We start from the raw sequence: 21,575 nt of genomic DNA, 5'->3' as shown, positions 1-21,575 counted from the left end.
GCATTGCTTCTTCAAATCCATAGGCTAATCCTATAGTATTCATAGCTGGCATCTGAGTACCTATTTCCTCATCTAGAATGGGACCACCAGCCCAGGCAAAGTGAGGCAAAGACTTAGTCCCTGGCAGCTACTTTTGCCCAGAACCTTTTCTCATCTCCCCTCTTGTCTCTCACTCCTGGAATAAACTGTATAGTTTAGACTTCCCACATCAGACAATTATCTGATTTCAAGTAAGAAGAAATACAGCCACATTTTACGTGGCTATGTGTAGATTATGTTTTATAAAGAAAACTGAAATTTACTGGATGTGGTACAGTATTTTTCTATTGTACTGCATCTTTCGGAAAGGTCACGCCCTCCTAGTTTGACATCATGACCCTTCTAGTAGGCTGCTAGTCACAGTTCAAAAAACACTACTCCAGAGGGAAAGGGGGACTCATAAACTGATTATAAACTGAAGAAAACACTCCCTGAGGTCAACACTTCTCTTTGGTCTAGTCAATGTTTATTAATTATCTTTTTAAACTGAGGTGTAATTGACATACAACATGAGTTTCAAGTGTACAACATAATGACGTGGTATTCGTATACACTCCCTGCAAAATGATAACCACAATAAATCCAGTTAACATCTATCACCATGCATAGTTTCAAAAAACTTTATGTGATGAGAACTTTTAAGATCTGCCCTCCTAGAGGGGCGCCTGGGTGGCTCAGTCAGTTGAGCATCTGACTTCAGCTCAGGTCGTGATCTCACGCTCCGAGGGTTCGAGCCCCACATCAGGCTCTGTGCTGACAGCTCAGAACCTGAAGCCTGCTTCGGATTCTGTGTCTCCCTCTCTCTCTGCCCCTCCCCCATTCATGCTGTCCCTCTGTCTCAAAAATAAATAAACATTAAAAAAGAAATTTAAAAAAAAAAAAAGATCTGCTCTCCTAGAACTTCCAAATATGTAATATAGTATTATTAACTATAGTCACCATGCTGTATATTACATCCCCATGACTTGTAATGGAAGCTTATACTTTTACCTCTGCCTTTGCCCATTTTGCCCACCCCTCACCTGCCCCCCCCCCCCATCACTGGCAACCACCAATCTGTCCTCCATAGGAGTTCGTTTTGAGTGGGGGGTTGCTTAGATTCCACATATAAATGAGATCACACAGTATCTCTTTCTGACTTATTTCACTTATCATAGTGCCCTCAAGGTCCATCCATGTTGTCTGAAATGGCAAGATTTCATTCCTTTTTATGGCTGAAGAAGAAGTGCATGTACATATACATTTTCTTTATCCATTCATTCATTGGTGGACACTTGTTTCCGTATCTTGACTATTGTAAACAATGCTGCAATGAATACAGGGGTGCATACTGTTCCCCATAGTGGCTGTACCAATTTATATTCCCACCAACAGTGGATTCCCTTTTCTCCACATCCTCACCAACATTTGTTATTTCTTGTCTTTTTGAGAATATCCATTCTAACAGGTGTAAGGTGGTGTTTCATTGTAGTTTTGATTTGCATTTCTGTGATGATGAATGATGTTGGGCATTTATTCATACACCTGTTGGTACTTACTAGTTAACTTAATTTGTTTTCCAAACCCTAGAAAGAAAGTGTGCTATGCAAGGGACGCCTGGGTGGTTCAGTCGGTTAAGCACCCGACTTCAGCTCAGATCATGATCTCAGAGTTAATAAGTCTGAGCCCTACTTCGGGCTCTGTGCTGACAGCTCGGAGCCTGAAGCCTGCTTCGGATTCTGTGTCTCCTTCTCTCTCTGCCCCTCTCCTGCTTACTCTCTCAAAAATAAACATTTAAAAAAAAAAAAAGTGTGCCACACAAGAACTTCCCCAGTGCCAAGATCCACCATCCATGTTGATCTCACTCTTTCTGGAGTAATACTTTTCATTGCAAATCAATAAATCCACATTTGATACACATAAATGTTATCCAGGTTAAAACTGGACAGCATCACTGGCCCAACAGCTCCTAGATCTGATGAATTTTGTTGGTATCTCTCGCCTCATTGTGAAACAAGACAGCAATACTCAACTCATGGAAGTTTAGTTCAATATGATTTTATTTAGAAATTTGCAAAGCTGAAGGAGGAACCCGATGTTTTGTTAAAAGAAAGCAATTTTCACAGTATATATTTAGCCATTTTAGCTCTGTTTTGAATAATAACAGAAAAGGAAGTTTCTGTTCAGTCCTCACTTCACACTCAGCCAGGTGCTTGAGATCTTGTAGAAAGATAACACATTCCCTGGGCCGAACTCCTAGGAAATCCTCTCACCCAGGTAGACCACCCGTTTGTCCCCAGGCAAATACACGAGATCTTATTTTCACTGTTCTACACAAGGTTCTGAAAATCCTTAATTTTAAAGTTGAGAAAATGTGAAAGGATTCCTTAACTCATTGCCTGCAACAAACCCACCTACTTTTTAATTCTTGACAGTTACAAGTATAAAATACTTGAAAGGTATAAGATGCTCCACATTTAATGGAACAACTTGAATATTAAAAAATTCGGTCAAGTAACATGCTTTCATGTCTTAAAATGTTACTTAATACAACGTTACTGAAACAAGATATGCAGCATTTTCTTGTACTTGGTGTTATAAACTCCTACTGACGACGGCTACTTGATGGTCAAAAAATAAATTAAAAAAAGAGAAGAAACCATATACGCTGATATATAACTGCCTGGAGGGAATGTCATGTTTTAAATTTTGTTACTGAAATTAAGCCTGGAAGAAGGAAAAAAAAGGTCTACAAAAGCAACACCCATGTTATTTTAAATGATGAGGTAGATTTTTTTCCTATGCAGTAAAGTGAACAAAAAACGCATACAACTTTCAAATCTTTAAAAAAAAAAAAAAAACAATTCAGGTTATAGTCCCTTTCACAAACAAGACATTTGTAGACTAGGAGGTGGAGAGGTCATCCTCGAGCAGGCTCTGTACTTGGTATGGTACTCGGAGGTTCAACGATCAGTCTTGGATCAATCAACTCTCTCCAAAAAACAGTGATCTGAGGAAAGACACAAAACATTTGGTTTAGAGGCTTCATTTTGAGGTCATCTAGGTTTTAGTCGATTAAAAACTTCAGTCAAGTATATTTCCATTTGTGCAGAATGGTTGAAGACCTGGAATGATGTGAGTCCCAGTAAGCTGAGTTCAATTAGGGCAGAAGAACTTGTTTACCTAGAAGGCAACTACACTTTACATTAAACACATTTTACCCTTCTTTCATTTGGGGCAGGGGGTGGGGTGGGGCGCAGGGCAGTGGTTACAAAGGGGTCAGGGAGGTTTGCCCAGCAAGACCCTGTGGCTAGGCAGCCCATGCACTCTTCCCGGGACTACTGATGTTCCTCTGCGCAGCTCTACAGTCGCTGTCCTGTGCTGCCTAAAACCAGGAGCTGCTTCGCATCTCACCAAGAGCAGCCAATGTGAACACTCAGCCCGTGTGGACGAATCACGAGGGCCACCTAGTGTCAAGGAGAGGTAATTACAGGCTCTGCTTCAGGCCCCGGTTTAATAGGCCTAGAGAGGGGAAACTTCCAAGGTTTAATTTTCCAATGTAGTTTCCAAGAATACATTTCAACAAAAAAGCGCAGAGGCATACGTTGCCAATAAAGAAGTACAGGAGATGTGGCCAAATCTGCTGATCCTACCACAGACCCTAAAAATGTGTTTTGGGAATAAATCCCTAAGAGTGTCATCTATCCTAAAGACAAAGCAAAACACAGTCTGGTTAGGGTTTCTACAAGTTTACATTTCAGGTAAAATGTGAGTCTGCAATACTGAAAGCTACAGAATAATATCCATAACCTTTCAAATATAAACACCTTAAGAGGAAGCATTTTCTTAAATATAAATTCTAGTTAGTTTAATGCTAGCATAGCCTCATGAGCCAGCATTGCCAGCAACTCTGGAAGTCTGGCTGCCTAAAAGCTAAACCATATACTTCTTAAAAGGGCAATTTAAGGATTTAAATGGAAGTCAAAAGACAGAATCATCATTTTCATGTCATTTTTCAAAACATCTAAGCTGGCATCAGTCAGAATCACGGTAATATTTGGGAGGTAGTAATGACTGCAAAGAGACACGATGGAGATTTCCAGGGGAGGCTGTTACTATCCCATTTCTTTTATCTAGGTGCTGGTGACACAGGTATGTTCATCTGTGATAATCGTTCAAGCTGTATACATATGTATAATTTTCTCAATGTATATATCAATAAAGGTTTTTAAATACACTGTTCTTTTCTACTGAAACCCTTATGCAATTAAGATTTTATACAACTCTATAATCTTAAATAAGACTTTGTTATTCGTGGATCTTGTCGTGTAGGCTCTTTGAGATCCGAGACGGTACCCTAACTTGGCACTTGGCACTGAACTCGCCACCCTGTAGGCAGACCAGAGATCCCAGGGCCTAGATCTTTTACGACTTTAATACAGGCAGTTCAGGCGGCTGCGATGTCACCTTCCAGACCACCAGAAACCGGAAGCTGCGATGTCATCTTCCAGACTACCAGCAACCAGTCGAGAGAGGATGGACGACCGAGCAATCCCAAGAAGAGAAGCGCGCCTACCCTCTTCTCCTGCGTCACAGCGTACTCCACTACCTCAGTTCCATTTTCGTTGTGATAAACCAAATCAAATTTCCCAGGTTCTTTCATGGCTGAAACCAGACGGTAGGAAGGAGAGACAGTAAGTCATTTCCCAATAGTGAAAACGTTCCTCTACAGGGAATTTATATCATTAGAAAAACAACCACAAACAAATTGTCCATTGATGTGGAGGCTGGGTACGCACATGAAAGCATGGAGTGTTCAGTGACAGGAGACCCTCGGAAACACCCTGTAACAGCAGACGGGAGCCCCTGGGCCATTTGCCAGAGACCATCTTTCCTTCATCAAAAAGAAATGAGCTCCATACACTGTTATTAGTACTCCCAGAAAAGAACGTGTGACCATTAGGTAACCCAACAGATACAGGACCTGTTTCAGCAGGTTAACATGATATGAATTCTGCAAAATTTGTGTATTTTGCTCCGTCCTCAGAAATTAAACGTGCTCACTACTTGGTAATACAGCAATCCTCGCGTTGCATGGTAGTGTGGGACCATAAAAATGACCATCCAGGCTGACATCATGCAAAACTATCTGAATAATAAATGGAAAAATTATGATTGTCTCATGACCTTTAAAAACTATCAGAACATTAAAATTACTGTACAGAGAGATGAAAAATAGTAAAACTAGCATTTATGTAGTACACTGTAATCTGAGACATCCAAAAGACCAAGAACTAGTGTTCTATTTCTTTGTAAGAAACTTATCAGGCGAAAGAAAAGAAAAAGGAAAAGGAAACTTATCAAGGGTGGCTTGAACAGTGCTTGCCTTCCTGTCGCATAACAACAACACAGAGAATCTTTACACTTTACGGAACTTGCAGACACCTTTCTAAGCGTGGATCAGCTTTCAGTATTTTTTCCTTTCAGATCTTGACATCATCGTGAAATAACTCTTGGAGCTTCTTTGTTTCTGTTTTGCAATTGTGTGATGTTTTTGCTGATGCCACCTCCGGGACCTCTTTATCCCTGTCATCACCACTACCTTCTTCCTTTATGTCAAGCTCACATAAACTGCAGTTCCAACATCCCCACGGTTAGCGGTTTCTTCTAACTCCACAAGTTTAAACTTCACTTGGGTGTCACCTCCAGAACTATCACTTTTTGTTTCTTTGTTGTACTTTCATCTCTGTCGACCAATTCCCTACCTCCATTCTCCATTTTTGTAAGATGCCCTGTGGGTCTATCACTGAGATTGTACAAGGAGACAGCATAGCCTCATGCGATGCTGCGTGTATGGGAACTGAGTAACAGCTGCACGGTGACTTATCACCAGGAGACTTGGAAGGACGTGACATGACTGGTCACCGATCATGATGGGCATCTGTTATTTACGTAGCGATCTGTGGACTGAAGAATTAGCAGAACTTTGTGCCACTAGTCAGTTAACAGGTAACATATCTAACGTCTTTGGGAACTGGTGTTAACCAAACCATGGTAACTAAAGTTCCTATATATCAGAACCATGCAAAGCGAGGACTACCTGTATTTCCACCAGTGAGCAGATAAAAGACACTTCTTGATGCCCCAAAGAAGAAAAGTTCTAATTGGATGTTATCACTGTCAATCACCTGACAAGCAGTGATCAGGCTGTGTCGTGGAATCTGACCATGGACAAATTTCTTTGCCCACCATTCCTAGGAAGAGAGATTTCCTCAAATAAAACCTAATGAGAAGAAAGCTGGAAAACCAATTTAAGTTATATCTAATCATTTACTTAACATTATAAAGGGACTTCGTTGGAAAACCATGTTAACTGATTACTGTGTATGGGAGTTTTGAATCTTTTGCTCACTACATTATTTAAACACAAAGAGAAAATAATTAATTGCCTTCGGGTCTGCTAAAGAAAAAGGGTCTCCCCTGATCTGTGGCCAGGGACCCCTACAACACAACCCAAGTGAAGCCACATACAGTAAAAGCTCTCTTATTCTCAGATTTTAGAACCAATAATGGGTGAAATGAATCAGGGATAAAGCAGGGAGCCATTTAAAACGATGTGTGAGAGTGTGCACGCACATATACTTTAGACATTCTATTTTGACTTAACACACTGAAGTATGCTCATTTGCCAATCTTTGGAGATAGACCTGAGAAGGTCTTAGGAGCCCACTGACTAGAGTTCTCTTTCTTTCATAAACCACATACTTAATGTATATCTGCAATTTCTACAATTTCCAGTTCTGAGTTCTTCTAAAGGGATACAAGAATGCAAACACTAGCAAGGCAGCCTGAGTTCAGAATCTTCCTAGATTTTTACCAGATTCCTCCCAATCTCAAAGCAGATCCACCCACACGATTGAATAGTAAATTTCTTAGTTATACTCCTGGGTTGGCATTCAACTTGGGTTTCACAGAAATAATTCTTTTTGCAATCAATGTTCATTAGTTTATGCAGTTTTTATGAAACTGCATAATTACAGGAATAAGAACAACTTGCCTAACAGCTTTGTAAACAGATCCAACAATCCATAGTGGACACACACCTCCACTAGGGGGAGCTCGGGTCTCCTGGGCTGCTCTGTGCGGACAGGGATAGTGGACAGTTAGTCCCAGAGGCCAAGCAAGAGAGCAGCTCCTGTGTGTAAAAGCTATTTAGAAACCAATGTAGATATAAAGAGACTAAATTTTCGAATTCTTTTCTACAAGACTCACCAGGTAAGGATGAAAGAATTTCTATATCTACTTGCTGGGTGTCTGGATTGTGGCTTAGTATTTTTCCTTCCTTTCAAAAATAAAAGTCCAAGTCAAAAACCAGCAGGTGAAACACTGGAATATACTAAAACCACTGAATTATACACTTTAAAATGGTTAAAATGGTAAATTTTACATTACATAAATTTTATCTTAATATGAAAACTTTTTTTCTTTAATAAATCAATATGTAGGAGAAATAAAACTCCCACACACCAAGCCAATATTTCCCCTGAATCTAAATCATTCCAGGGTCAGGTACCACACAACTAGGCACGGCCCCTATAGCCCAAAGTCTGCTAATTATTCAAACGAGCCAATCCTAAACTGCTTCCCCCATCCCGCCTGGCCTATCCCAAGGAAACCCCAATAAAGGCCCTGCCCGGGCTTTCTCTTCACTCCTGTCTCTGCCTCTGGATGACACCCTGGTGCTTTCCTCCGGGGTCCTGCATGGTGTGGCATTCCCCCTCCCTCGGGAAGCGTAAGTAATAAATTCTTCTTTCATTGCACTGACTTCTGTGGCATCACTCAGCCACCTTCATCAATTAAAATCCCACAGGTAGGTACGTACACGTGAGACAGGGTTGAGTGTGGAGGAGACTACATCCTTTGAAGACAGATTTAACTTTTGAAGACAAGCTTCAGGAATAAAGCTAGTGATCAAGCTAGATAACAGCACTTGAGGTCAAGGCAAAAAAAACGGTACTGATTTTCACTTTCCAAATGGTTTTGAAAATCATTTCCAGAAAGTTCTAAATACCGGGAAAGTAAGAAAATAGCTTTCCAGGGTAAGAACTGTGATGACCAACATAGATTTAATATGCATTAAAATAATCAGAATCAGGGTGTCTGGGTGGCTCAGTTGGTTGAGCATCCAACTCTTGATTTCAGCTCAGGTTGTGATCCCACGGTCATGGGATCAAGCCCTGTGTTGGGCTCTGTGCTGAGCGTGGAGCCTGCTTAAGATTCTCCCCCAAGGCCCTTTTTATTCTGTCCCTCTCCCCCACTCATGCACTTTCTCTCTGAAATAAAAAACCAATAATGGGGCGCCTGGGTGGCTCAGTCGGTTGAGCACCGACTTAAGCTCAGGTCATGATCTCACGTTCATGAGTTCAAGCCTGCATTGGCTCTATGCTGACAGCTCAGAGCCTGGAGCCTGCTTCGGATTCTGCGTCTCCCTCTCTCTTGTCCCTCCCTCGCCCATGCTCTGTCTCTGTCTCTCAAAAATAAAATAAAAAACATTAAAAAAAATTTTTTTAATAAAAAACCAATAATAAAAATAAAAAATAAAAAAATCAGTATCATCTAGAATCATAGTTTGTAGAGGTTGTAGAACATACCAATTCTATATTTCTATCTTGTAGTACATCACAGAATTAAAGTAATTATCTATGGTAAGGTGATAAAACATCCTGGTTTGCCCAAGACAAGTCCATTTACATTTCCTTCCAGGATAATTATTAATATAATATTAACCCTTTTCATGCACAAGTATCCTGCTTTAGATGACAAATCATATGTCACCTATATAAAGGGGTCAAGATGAAAAATGTGATAAAATACCAGTTACCCAGAACTGACCTACCTTCCAGCCTACTTTTGAGGAAAGGTTCTTACCAAGATTTTAAAAATCTTTCAAGGTTTAAAAAAAGTCTTCCAAGGTATCAAGTCATTTTTTAAATGGACTTATATTCCGTATATTACATAAAAATTAAAAAATGTGCATTTTAACAAAGTTTTCTTTTTTTCTTTTTTAATGTATTCATTTTTGAGAGACAGAGCACAAGCAGGAGAGGGGCAGAGGGAGAGGGAGACAGAATGCGAAGCAGGCTCCAGGCTTTGAGCTGTCAGCACAGAGCCCGACGCGGGGCTCAAACTCATGAACTGTGAGATCATGACCTGAGCCAAAGTCAGGTGCTCAACCGACTGAGCCACCCAGGCACCCCTTTAACAAAGTTTTCAACAAAATTTTGAATGGATGAAAAAAGGAAGGGAACATGTAATTCTGTAATCCCACTGATGGGGTCAAACTTTTACTGAATTGTGATAAAGCTCATGCCAATGTGAAGTCCCATACACGTGTTAAGTGAATAAAGTACAGGGACAGTACTCGTGAATTACCTGTGGTGAAGAGATAATATAAAAGGGGCCATGTTAGACCATAAGAATCTGCAGTAATTCACAATTATATAAAAGAGATTCCTATGATGAAAGTAATCAAATTTTCTGGCTGAAAGCTATTTAGTATTTTCTTTCAAAGTTTAGGATCCTGGGAGAGTGGCATTCAAATAAGCTTGCTAAGCTGGTTGTCTAAGCTGGTTAGAAAAAAAAAAAAATGACTTTAAAAGAATTAAACTTGTCATTATTCTACATTCTTCCCCAGATGTAAGGAAAATAACACTGGGGGCTCCACAGTGATACTGTTAAAAAGTTTACATTTTGATAATGCTCCCATTTTCTACAACATTATTTACTGAAAAAAAATCAAAATTATCCATATTAGCAGTATTAAATACGACTTTAGCTTGTTTAATATACTGACACTTAGTTATTTTTAAATAAAAAGCCTTACCTTGTAGTCAGAGACATCAGGAGAATAATCGGATGTCAGCTCCAAAAGCTAAAAAAGAAGAAAGAGCCCACAAATACACAAGCCCCGCAGTTCCTCTCCCCTGCCCCCAAGAAAACATGCAGTGGCGGGGTGCCCACTCCACCATTCTGGGAGCCCTGCCATGACCTGTGGCGAGACAGAAGTTTCAGTGGGAGAGGTTTCTTCGGTTTGGGGTGGAGAGGGGTTGGTGCTATGCAGAGCCTTTCTTAACTGAGCGCTTGCTAGGTTCCACACACCAAGCTCAGCCATTTTTATTCATTCAGAAAACCATAAGTAGGTACCCACTACATGCTAGGCACAGGACAGATATGATCTGGAAAGGGTCTAGTACATACACATATATAATCCTGACCTGCCAATGAGTAAGTTTATTTGGAGGGAGAAGAATCTTTTTGGTGGTAATTGTTGTTTTAAAATGTACCTTAAATGCAATCTTTTCTCCAACTTGTGGGGCAGCTGCTAACAGCGGTAACAAACTGTAGTCCTTGTGTGTCTCTACCGGATTCTGAAAGACAGCATGAGTCACGTGACTTTGTTACTGGTGACAAAAGTGAAGCCGTGACATCAACTGCAGACACACCCCACGGGCCTAGCGGAAGAAGCGCACTCACGATAAATAATACTTGCCTGGATAATAGTAGAGGAGTTTGTTACCATTTCATTTAGTTGCTGGTGCTTCTGATACTCAGGGTTTCTATTTAACACAAAGGAAACAGCTTGCCCTCGGCCCCGGCCTCTCCCCCGCACACCCCGACCCCTAGCTCCCTTCCAAGAAAGAAGGTCCTCTCCTCTCCCCCAGCCTCTTCCCAAACTGGTGGGGAGAGTCACGTTGGGAGGGGGCCCGGGAGGAGCCTGTCTGGCACCGTTTGCGTCCGAGAGCTTCCACCCGGCAGCGTGTGGGGTCTGCGCACATGGCCCCGGGCCCGGACAGCCTCTTCCTGCAAAGAGGCCTACAGGCCTTAAGAAACCCGCAGCGCGCTCCGGGGCGCTCTTCGACACCGTGCACTGGTCGTCCGACTCCGAGCTGGAGTCCGAACTGGAAGATGATGCTCTGGTCGTCTTGCACTTGACGGCCGCACAGGTGAAGCCAGTTTTGGCAGCCACTTTGTTTGCAGTCGTGTTTTTTGTCGAGGGCCCTTCCTTTGATAACTCAGTTGATGTTTTCTCTGAGGAATTTCTGACCTCCAAGAGGACATTGCTGACACCATCACTGGTGGACTCATGAGAAGACTCGGACTCTGAGGAGGAAATGGGGCTGTCTTTTGGACAGACGCCCGTGCCGCCTTTCCTTTTGGCTTTGACAAGGCTGTTCCTAGCAGGTGAGCCTTTCAGAGGACCACAGTTCGAGATGGCCCAGTCCTTCACTGTCTGTGCTTTAGAAGACCTGGAGTTCTTGGTTTGCCTTTTAAGTTCGCATTTCTCCTTCCTCTTTGGTGACTTTCTTTTGGTTTCTTTGTCATCACCATCCACTACACCACACATGGCTTTGTTTTTCCTCTTGCCCTTTTTCCTCATACTCTGATCTGTGGCAGCTTTAGGTTCTAGATCCAAGGTCTTCCCATTGCTACTGTTCTCTTGCCTCTTCCAATGTTTCTTTGAATTTCTGTAATCTAGTTCGGTTTCTTCACCCTCCTCCAACTTAAATGCCCTCTTCTTTGCTTTTCTGGGTAATAAATGACTATCGTCACCATTCTTGACTGTTACAGTATTCTCCGCAGTTTCTCTCTCTTCTAATTTAACTCTAGCAAAACAACAAGAGAGAAAGCTACAGTGAGTCATTCACAGGCATGTCTCTGGGACACAGTTAGATACCAGGATGGCCGCACACTATACCTGTCATCAGTCAATGAAAAAATGTCAAATAACTTCAGGACAAAAGACTCTTTTTGACAAAATGGTCTATATGGCATCCCTTAGAGTCAACTTTGAAGTGACGAGTTTTATTTATTGAATATCTACTGCATCCCATTTTCTAGACATTTTCTCTAATCAAATGCCACCATGAAGTAGGTATGCTTCATTTTAAGACAGATCACAGAATTACAATTCAGATAAGTAACCCACCCAAAGTCCACAGCTAATAGGCAGCAGAGATGGGATTCAAACCTCAGTCTGTCTAACTTCAAAGTTCACAATCTCTCCACTCTATTATGCCGCCTACCCCAAATGGTAATACTGCAGACTACCCACTCTTCTTTTTATTTTCTTTTTCTTTTTTTTAACTTTTATTTTTTTAATTTTTTTTTTTTAACGTTTTATTTTTAAGACAGGGAGAGACAGAGCATGAACAGGGGAGGGTCAGAGAGAGGGAGACACAGAATCCGAAACAGGCTCCAGGTTCTGAGCTGTCAGCACAGAGCCCGACGCGGAGCTCGAACTCACGGACCGCGAGATCATGACCTGAGCCGAAGTCGGCCGCTTAACCAACTGAGCCACCCAGGCGCCCCTTATTTTTTAAATGTTTATTTATTTTGAGAGAGAGAAGCATGCACGTGCGTGGAGTGGGGTAAGGGCACAAACCCTGGGATCATGACCTGAGCCGAAATCAAGAGTCGGATGTTTAACCAACTTAAATTGTATTAAAAATAAAAAATTTTATTTTTAAATGTGGGCTGCTTTTTCTTAAAATCAGACTTCATTTTTATTTTGTTGAAATTTAGGAAAACCTTCTAACAATTTATGTTCTCTGGGACAGTGACAGCCATCGCAAAATTCCATGACATTCTGTGATTATTAATTTTATGTGTCACCTTGACTGGGCCATGACAGCCCAGATATTTGGTTAAACATCATTCTGGGTTTGTCTGTGAGGATATTTCTAGATGAGATTAGTATTTGAATGGGTAGACTAATGCCTTGGTGGCTCAGTCAGTTAAGCACCTGCCTTCCGCTCAGGTCGTGATCTCACGGTTCATGGATTCAATCCCCTCGTTGGGCTCTGTGCTCTGGGTTCAGAGTCTGGAGCCTGCTGTGGATTCTGTGTGTCCCTCCTCTCTGCCCCTCCCCCACTCATGCTCTGTCTCTCTCTGTCTCAAAAATAAAAAAACATTAAAGAAAAAAAATTTTGAATGGGTACACTAAGTCCAGCAGATGGCCCACCCCAATGTGAGTGGGTCTGACCCAATCCATTGAAGGTCTGAACGGAATTCCCTCTCTCTGCCCAACTGTCTGAGCTGGGACCTCAGCCTGCTCCCGCCTTCAGACTCACACTAGAGCTGGAACTTACACCATCGGCTCCCCTGGATCTCAGGCCTTTGGACTTGGACTGGAACTTTATCATTGGTTCTCTTAGGTCTCTGGCTTGCCAATTGTGAATCTTGGGACCGCTCAGCCTCTCTAATCTCATGAGCCAATTCCTTATAACAGATTCATATCTCTATATATTTATCATTTCCTATTGTTTCCGGTTCTCTGAAGAACCCTAACACACATTTAATCCAAAATGATTACAGTAAAGGAGCTCTGTTGCTCCATGGCCTGGCAACAGCTACCTCTAATATGTGCAGTCCAATGACAGAGAGCCCAGAGTGTCCCCAGTGTCAAGTTCATAGCGGGTGCTCAAAATCGTCTGCTAAAAACAGGCAATATACTTTTAATATGTTTATATCCAGCTATATATTTCATCAATTTTTTTTAGTAACCAGTGAAAGATGTATAATCATATTTGAAAATAAAGTATAATTGGTGAATAAGAATATATAAGCATTCTTTAAATTCTTTTAAGGGACTGTAATACCGGTGGATTTATCTCAATGTGGCAGGTGAAAAAACCCTCAATTATTCTTCAGAATACACAGATACACACATACAAAGCAAAGTCAAAGCTACTGATATCAGGATAAAGAGAGAAAAAAAAAGTATGAACGATCAGAGATTTAGATTATAAAAACACATCATCTTCTATTCCCAGGATGGACTTTAGCATCTAGCAGCAAGGAAGTGATTCTTAAATGGGCAAAAACTAGCTGGAAATCCTGTGACTCTAAGAACAACTGGGGAACTTGTAAGAATAATGGATTGTCCCTTGACATTCTTGATTAATTTGTTTTACTATGTAGCAATGCTATGATTCAAGTTTCAATCCTATGGCAACCAATTAGGACTGAATTTTCCATCAAACTTTGAAAATGGTTGCAAGACTCTGTTCAGTCATTGCGGTTTATTAAATCACTGGAACCCAGCACCTGCTGCCTTTCAGAGGAGCCTGCAAGACCCTCATGCTTACAAAAGTAGCCCTTGGCATCACCTTACCCATTCTGAAGACAGTGAATCTGTGGATTCTGATATGAAGGTATGACCTATGACTGCTGCCGCCTTATTCACTATCTGTGATTCCTGAGGAGAATCATTTCTCTTGGGAACATAATAAGGTTGAGGAACAAAATGCCATCCAGAGAGTAAGAAATGGTTCACCTGGGTCTGCCGAGTTACCAACCAATTCCTTTCAGGGTATGCACTTTCCCTGGCAATGTCCTTCATTTCTTTACTTGGATCACAGACAACAAACATAGCTGTCCTTGTACAAAGAGAAGTGAATTACCTATGTAATTAGCAGTGAAAGAGATTTAATTCCAAGAAATTTCTAAAACAGACTCTCCAGTGTTCATGCAAACTCTGTAGGGCAAGCCAGGTGATACTATCAAAATGCAAGGCACTCCTTTTTTTTTTTTTTTAAGATTTATTTATTTCAGTAATCTCGACACCCCCTGTGGGGCTTGAACTCAGACCCCGGGATCAAAAGTCACATGCTCTTTAGACTGAGCCAGCCACGTGCCCCAAGGTGCTTCCTTTAAATGTGCAATTTATTGTGCTCGCTTCGGCAGCACATATACTAAATGTGCAATTTATTTTCTTTCTTTTAATGTTTATTTATGCGGGGGGGGGGGATGGGCAGAGAGAGGGAGACAGAGTATCTGAAACTGGCCCTGTGCTGATAGCAGTGAGCCCGATGTGGTGCTCAAACTCACAAACCACAAGATCATGACCTAAGCCGAAGTCGGACGCTCAATCGACTGAGCCACCCAGGCGCCCCTAAATGTGCAACTTCACTTCTAGGATTCGATCACACAGAAATACAGGCACGTCCAACTGCATAGCCTGACCCCCACACCCACTGCGGGCCACCCACTTTTGGCCAAGGCCCAAGCGATTGGATTCAAATCCTTGTTCTGCCACTTTAAATTTTTAAAATAGTATCTCAACCTTTCTCATTTGTAAAAATGGGGATAGTAATAATTTTAATACTCAGATGAGCTATCATGTATATTTAGGGCAGTGCCAGACTCAGAGCAAGTACTATCCAAATGTTAACTCTAATTTTTGTTAATACAATAAATGTTGTTAGTCCTCCCAGGGCAGGAGTTAGTGGGCTTTAATGAATTTGTCCCATCAAACGGAGATGAAATTCAACAAGGAGAGTAAAAAGGTAGAGCTGCACTCTCTTTGGATCCCCTCTGTTCCCTGCAGTCTCCCTCCCGTCTGGCTGTGGCATTATCACCTTCAGAGAGGTAAAGTTACTGGACCAAGGGAACACAACTGATGAGTCAAGAAGCACACCCAGGGTTCTGACTCCCAACCTTGAATTCTTAATCACATTGCTGTCTTCCTTTTCACACCATACTGAAAAAAAAAGTAACTCCTATATTGTTGGTATAAAGACAGACCTGTGCAACTTTTCTGGAGGCTAATTTGACAGTACTTACCAAATTTTAAAATTTGACCAACAAGTACCTCTTCTGGGAATGCATCCGGCTGAATCACTGCCCAAGCACACACAGACATGCAAGAATGCTCACTATAGCAATGTTTACCAGTGGAAACCAGAAAACAACTACCACGGGGAGTGCCTGGCTGACTCAGTTGGTAGAACATGTGACTCTTGATCTCAGGGTTGTGAATTTGAGCCCCACGTAGAGATTACTTAAAAATAAAATCTTAAGAAACAAAAACAAAACAAAAAAACTGCCATGGTCAAAATGCTAGTGTCCCCACAAAATCCATGTTGAAATCCTAACCACCAATGTGATGGAATTAGGAAGTGGGGACTTTGGAAGCTGCTTAGGCCATGAGCGTGGACCCCTCATGAATCAGATTAGTGCTCGTACACAAGAGACCCTACAACACTTCCTAGTCCCGTCCACCACATGAGGACACAGTGAGAAGGTGCCATCTATGAACCGGAAAGGAAACCTCACTGGACACCAAATCTGCTGGCACCTTGATCTTGGACTCCCCAGTCTCTGAACTGTAAGAAATTAATTTCCGTTGCTTTATTAATTTTTTTTAACATTTATTATTTAGTTTTGAGACAGAGGGAGACAGAGTATGAACAGAGGAGGGTCCGAGAGAGAGGGAGACACAGAATCTGAAACAGGCTCCAGGCTCTGAGCTGTCAGCACAGAGCCCGACGCGGGGCTCGAACTCACGGACAGCAAGATCACGACCTGAGCTGAAGTCAGACACTTAACCAACTGAGCCACCCAGGCGCCCCTTTAATTTATTTTTTAAAAATTTTAATGTTTATTTATTTTTGAGAGAGAGACAGGGACAGAGCGTGAGCAGGGAAGGGGCAGAGAGAGAGGGAGACACAGAATCTGAAGCAGGCTTCAGGCTCTGAGCTGTCAGCACAGAGCCCTACTCGGGGCTCAAACTCACAAACCTCAGGATCATGACCTGAGCTGAAGTAGGACACTTAGCTGACTGAGCCACCCAGGTGCCAATTTCTGTTGTTTATAAGCTACCCAGATTATGGTATTTTTATTATAACAGCCCAAATGAACTAAGATAACAACCTAAAATGTCCATTAGTAAGAAATTGGTTAAATAAATTTATGGCATGTAAAAGAATACTATGTGGCATTTAAGAAACATTGTTTTTACATTTATTTATTTTTGAGAGACAGAGAGAGACAGAGCGTGAACAGGGGAAGGGCAGAAAGAGAAGGAGACACAGAATCCGAAGCAGGCTCCAGGCTCTGAGCTGTCAGCACAGAGCCCGACCCGGGGCTCAAACCCATGAACCGTGAGATCATGACCTGATCTGAAGTTGGACGCTCACCTGACTGAGCCACCCAGGCACCCCTACTATGTGGCATTTAAAAAGAAGCATGTAGGGGCACCTGAGTGGCTCATAGGGTTCAGCATCCAACTCTTGATTTTGGCTCAGGTCATGATCCCAGGGTTGTGGGATTGAGCCCTGCGTCAGGCTCCACACTGAGCATGGAACCTGCTTAAGATTCTCTCTCTCTCTCTCTCTCTCTCTCTCTCTCTCTCTCTCTCTCTCTTTCTCTCTCTCTCCCCTTCTGCCCCTCTCCCCAGCTCATGTACTCTCTCTTTAAAACAAAAAAATAAAGTAAATTTAAAAAAAGAATGATGTACATCACATACTATATACACTAAAATGAAAGATACCCAAGATGTGTCAGGTAAAAAAGTGAGGTGCAGGGGTGCCTGGGTGGCTCAGTCAATTGAGAGTCAGACTCTTAATTTTGGCTCAGGTTATGATCCCAGGGTCATGGGGTCAAGTCCTGCATCAAGATCTGCACTCAGCACAGAACTTGCTTAAGATTCTCTCTCTCTCAGGGTGCCTGGGTGGCTCAGTCGGTTAAGCATCCAACTCTTGATTTCAGCTCAGGTCATGATCTCACGATTTATGAGTTTGAGCCCCTCAGGCTCCATGCTGGCAATGTGGAGCCTGCTCGGGATTCTCTCTCTCCCACTCTGCCTTTCCCCAGCTCTCTCTCTCTCTCTCTCTCTCTCTGCCCCTCTCCCCCAATGGCACTCGCTCTGTCTCTCTAAAAAAAAAAAAGTCAGGTGCAGGACAATATGTATATTATAATGGCATGTGTATTTAAAAAGTATATGTTTGCGTGTGTATGAGAAAAAAATCTAGGAAGACAGACCCCAAACTTAACTGAGGATACTTCTAGAGAGTGGGGTAATACCAGAAAGAGTACGTGAGAAGATAAATAAGGGACTCTTTACCTTGAGCCATTTTAAAGTATAAATCTTTTTTCGTCTGTCAAAGCAGAAAAAGTCAGACTGCAGGTGCGTAAGAGAATGGGCCGTGAGGAAATGGCCGTGGCATACAAGTGAGGAGAAACCTCTCCAGCCTCATGGGATATCCACCACCTGGCTCACCTTTTCCCATTAGACTTTTCAGTATTCCCGGCAACCCCTCCAGAATCCTTCTGCAGCCAGATGCATCTCTTCACCGAGTCAGGCTAGCTTTTGCCTCCACTAGTAATGGGCTACCCAACATTTCCATTTCCTACATGTCCTTCAAGGTGCTGCAAAATTCCCTGACCCCTTGTGTTTCACGAAGATCTCTCCCTTCTCCACTGTCTCCTGCGCTTAGCAACACAATCTGGTGTAATTATCCAGGCTGCCTGCCTGCATCACACAAGAAGGTAACATACAAAAACATGACACTAGTTATCTTGGTCTACTCCAACAATATTAGGAACCTTTAAAAAAAAGAGACTAGGCCTTCTTCTGCAGCTCTGGAGAAAGGTGAATCTGTTGGGGGAAGACAGAAATGATGGAAAACAGGAAACCACAAAAACATACGAAATTTTTACAAATTGGGGTGCCTGGGTGGCTCAGTCGGTTGGGCGTCCGACTTCGGCTCAGGTCATGATCTCACAGTTCGTGGGTTCGAGCCCTGCGTCGGGCTCTGTGCTGACAGCTCAGAGCCTGGAGCCTGTTTCGGATTCCGTGTCTCCCTCTCTCTCTCTGCCCCTCCCCTGTTCACGCTCTGTCTCTGTCTCAAGAATAAATAAACATTAAAAAAAAATTTTAAACAAAAATTTTTACAAATTCAATTTTTTTCCTAAGGTCTGCCCCATTAACCACTGAAGCCAGCTACAGAGATATTTCTTACCATACACAGTTATGCATTTGAAGTGTTCAGGAGGAATTCGGCCTGCCACTGTGCTATGTTTATTTCTTATAAAAGCCATCATCATTTGCTTTTGACATTGTTCACTTCATTATACAGAGTGTAATTCCCAGGTGATTCATTACTTGCGGTATAATGCACTGCAGTTAGTGAGCAGCAAGTTAGTAATTCACTAGGTCAGAAAGTAAACTTCACAGGAGGGGATACAGTCCTTACAACCGTAACATTTAAGCAGTTCCTGAATTGCACAAATAATGGAAAGCTATTTCAGTGAATAAAAAGGAAAAATAACTCTTTTTGAAATTTTAACTATTTCAAATTGTCTTTAGAAACGACTAAACATTAGTAAATCACAGCATTCCCATTTTTAAGAGAGACACACACACAAAGATGTAATAATTGTTCCAAACTGAATTCCCTGATGTTCTGAAGAAATCTCATGAATCTGACATGCTCTAAGGAAAGAATATTCAACAAAGAGCAAGCAGAGGAAGCAGCCTGGTTCAAAACTCTAGAACTTTTTCATCGTACCTGAAGTTTTAAAAAGAAGCGCTGAATAAATTAGTCTAAGATAAGAATCCAAACTGAAATGATCCTGTCTTACCATTTTATTGAGACAAATCAACCACACATGGGCAATTCATACCACAATGGCTCCTCGATACCCACCTCTGTGTCATTTTTAAATGTTATTTATTTGTTTATTTGGAGAGAGAGAGAGAGAGCAGGGAAAGGGCAAAGCAGAGGGAGAGAGAGAATCCCAAGTAGACTTTGCACTCTCAGCCCAGAGCCCTACTCAGAGCTGGACCTCACGACTGTAAGATCATGACTTGAGCCAAGATCAAGAGTCTGAGCTCAACTGACTAAGCCGCCCAGGCGCCCCCTAAGTATCATTTTTTTTTTATTTCCAAAAGCATATTTAAAACTATTTTATTTTCCAATTCACAACCCAAAAGGTCCCAAACACCTACTTAAATGAACCATAAAATACCCAGGTGAGGCAAGAATGACACCGTAAGTCTCAGGAGATCTGGCAGAAGCTTACTAAGGCTGGACAAACTGCACGCTTGGAAGAGAACATGACTGTTCTATTTGCCTGGGCCCCCTGCACCTGACCTTGCCAGCCGCCAGGGGAAGGCCAGGTCTCACGCACATCCGCATCGGGCGCATGTAACACAGTGTCTGGCTAAGAACGCGCTTGCTAAATCAAGGTTGCAAGAAGCACGCACCCGGCCCGGGCACCAGATCACTGTCTTCCCAGGTTTGTCCCACTAACCACTTGCCCCCGGAGCACTCCGGGAAGGATGCTCCTCCCAGTGCAGATTCCTGAGCCCCATCCCAGCCTAGACCAATCAGCATCCCTCCGGTGCACGAATGAGCAGCTTGACAGCCCCACCCCACGCCCACCCCCACTCCACACCCCTCACCCACGCGCGGCCTCCAGAGGCCCGAGGCGCCCCGGGCGTGCGCAGGCGCGTCCCCGGCCCGCCGCCCACCCCGCCACCCCCAACCCCGCGCCTCGCCCACCTGAGGCAGTCGTTGTCTCGTACCAGGCGCGCGCTCTCGGCTGGGGGCAAAAGCCCCCCCTCCAAGTAGAGGCCCAGGATGGCCCCAGAACTGAAGCCGAAGCGCTGGCGGATGAGACTAATGAGATCCGTGACCACTCGGCATCTGTTCAAGTCGACGAGAAGCCAAAAGGCCGTGCAGTGAGGGGTAGCTGGAGGCGGATAATCAAATTGAAGCCGTAGCCTAACCGTCTCGGAGGCCGCCATCTTGCCCGTTGCTCAACGGAAGCCGAGAGACACCACAGGGCTACCGAGAGGCATGCTCGGCGGCCCGCCCCCTGGGGCCTTTTAACGTGTGCCCTCTATTGGCTGCCAGTGGCTACTGCAGGCTCCCGTGACCCGCAAGAACGCGGAGCGGGGTTGATTCGATTCAATTTTGCTCATCGCTGGGCTAGGGAAGGGCATAAGTGAAATAAATGCCTTCATTCCTTTCCCACTGAGCTCTATGCAGGGTCGAAATTTAGGCAACTCTGGGGGCGCCTGGGTGGCTCAGTCGGTTGGGCGTCCGACTTCGGCTCAGGTCACGATCTCGCGGTCCGTGAGTTCGAGCCCCGCGTCGGGCTCTGGGCTGACAGCTCAGAGCCTGGAGCCTGTTTCAGATTCTGTGTCTCCCTCTCTCTCTCTGCCCCTCCCCCGTTCATGCTCTGTCTCTCTCTGTCTCAAAAATAAATAAACGTTAAAAAAAATTAAAAAAAAAAAGAAATTTAGGCAACTCTGGATAAACAAGCACTTCTCAGTCGTTGTCTTCTAAGATATTTGCTTATATATGGAAAAGAATTTCAAAAAAGCAGTTACTCCCAATACATTTGACAATTTTTTCGTTGGTAAAGAGTTGGAAAAGATGCATTTCCTGGTATATTGTAAATATACGTTTAAAATAAAACCACTTGTCACTCCTTTACATGTGCCTAGTGGAATTGAAAGACCTTATCGGTGTAATACCTACCACCATCCATATTTTATTTTTATTTTTTTAATGTTTATTTTTGAGAGACACAGAGCACAAGTGGAGGAGGGGCAGAGAGAGAGGGAGACACAGAATCTGAAGCAGGCTTCAGGCTCTGAGCTGTCAGCACAGAGCCCAACCTGGGGCTCGAACTCATGAATCGCCAAATCATGACCTGAGCCTAAGTCAGATGCCCAACCGACTAAGCCTCCCAGGTGTCCCATC

At 43.0% G+C, this 21,575-nt stretch overlaps 1 protein-coding gene across 2 annotated transcripts; it reads right to left on the bottom strand.

The window, feature by feature from the left end:
* Positions 1–2,060: 2,060 nt before the first annotated feature.
* Positions 2,061–20,646, bottom strand: COIL (coilin). 2 transcript variants are annotated; one of them, XM_027034186.2, is made up of 7 exons: positions 20,367–20,646; positions 10,568–11,681; positions 10,362–10,445; positions 9,902–9,949; positions 7,291–7,360; positions 4,595–4,683; positions 2,061–3,028 (listed from the first exon to the last, which is right to left on the bottom strand). In XM_027034186.2, exons 1-7 carry the CDS (start codon positions 20,609–20,611, stop codon positions 2,939–2,941), a joined length of 1,740 nt encoding a protein of 579 aa, XP_026889987.1. In that variant the 5' UTR covers positions 20,612–20,646; the 3' UTR covers positions 2,061–2,938. The 2 variants fall into 2 exon arrangements, with proteins under 2 accessions (XP_026889987.1, XP_026889988.1); XM_027034187.2 differs by lacking the exon at positions 4,595–4,683.
* Positions 20,647–21,575: the final 929 nt, after the last annotated feature.

This window comes from Acinonyx jubatus, chromosome E1 (assembly GCF_027475565.1).
Source record: "Acinonyx jubatus isolate Ajub_Pintada_27869175 chromosome E1, VMU_Ajub_asm_v1.0, whole genome shotgun sequence".
NCBI classification, from domain to species: domain Eukaryota; kingdom Metazoa; phylum Chordata; class Mammalia; order Carnivora; family Felidae; genus Acinonyx; species Acinonyx jubatus.
Note: the sequence above shows the minus strand (reverse complement) of the source record. Positions and strands in the feature narration are given on the sequence as shown.

Bases quoted from the DNA above. Each gene is read 5' to 3' on its own strand.
- COIL (XM_027034186.2), bottom strand. From the start codon at position 20,611: ATGGCGGCCTCCGAGACGGTTAGGCTACGGCTTCAATTTGATTATCCG. The intron at 7,361-9,901 runs GTAAGGCTTTTT...TATTTTTGAAAG, and splicing joins CTGATGTCTCTGACTACAAG to GAAGGAAAAATACTAAGCCA. The intron at 3,029-4,594 runs GTAGGCGCGCTT...GTCTTTCCTCAG, and splicing joins CTGTGACGCAGGAGAAGAGG to ATCACTGTTTTTTGGAGAGA.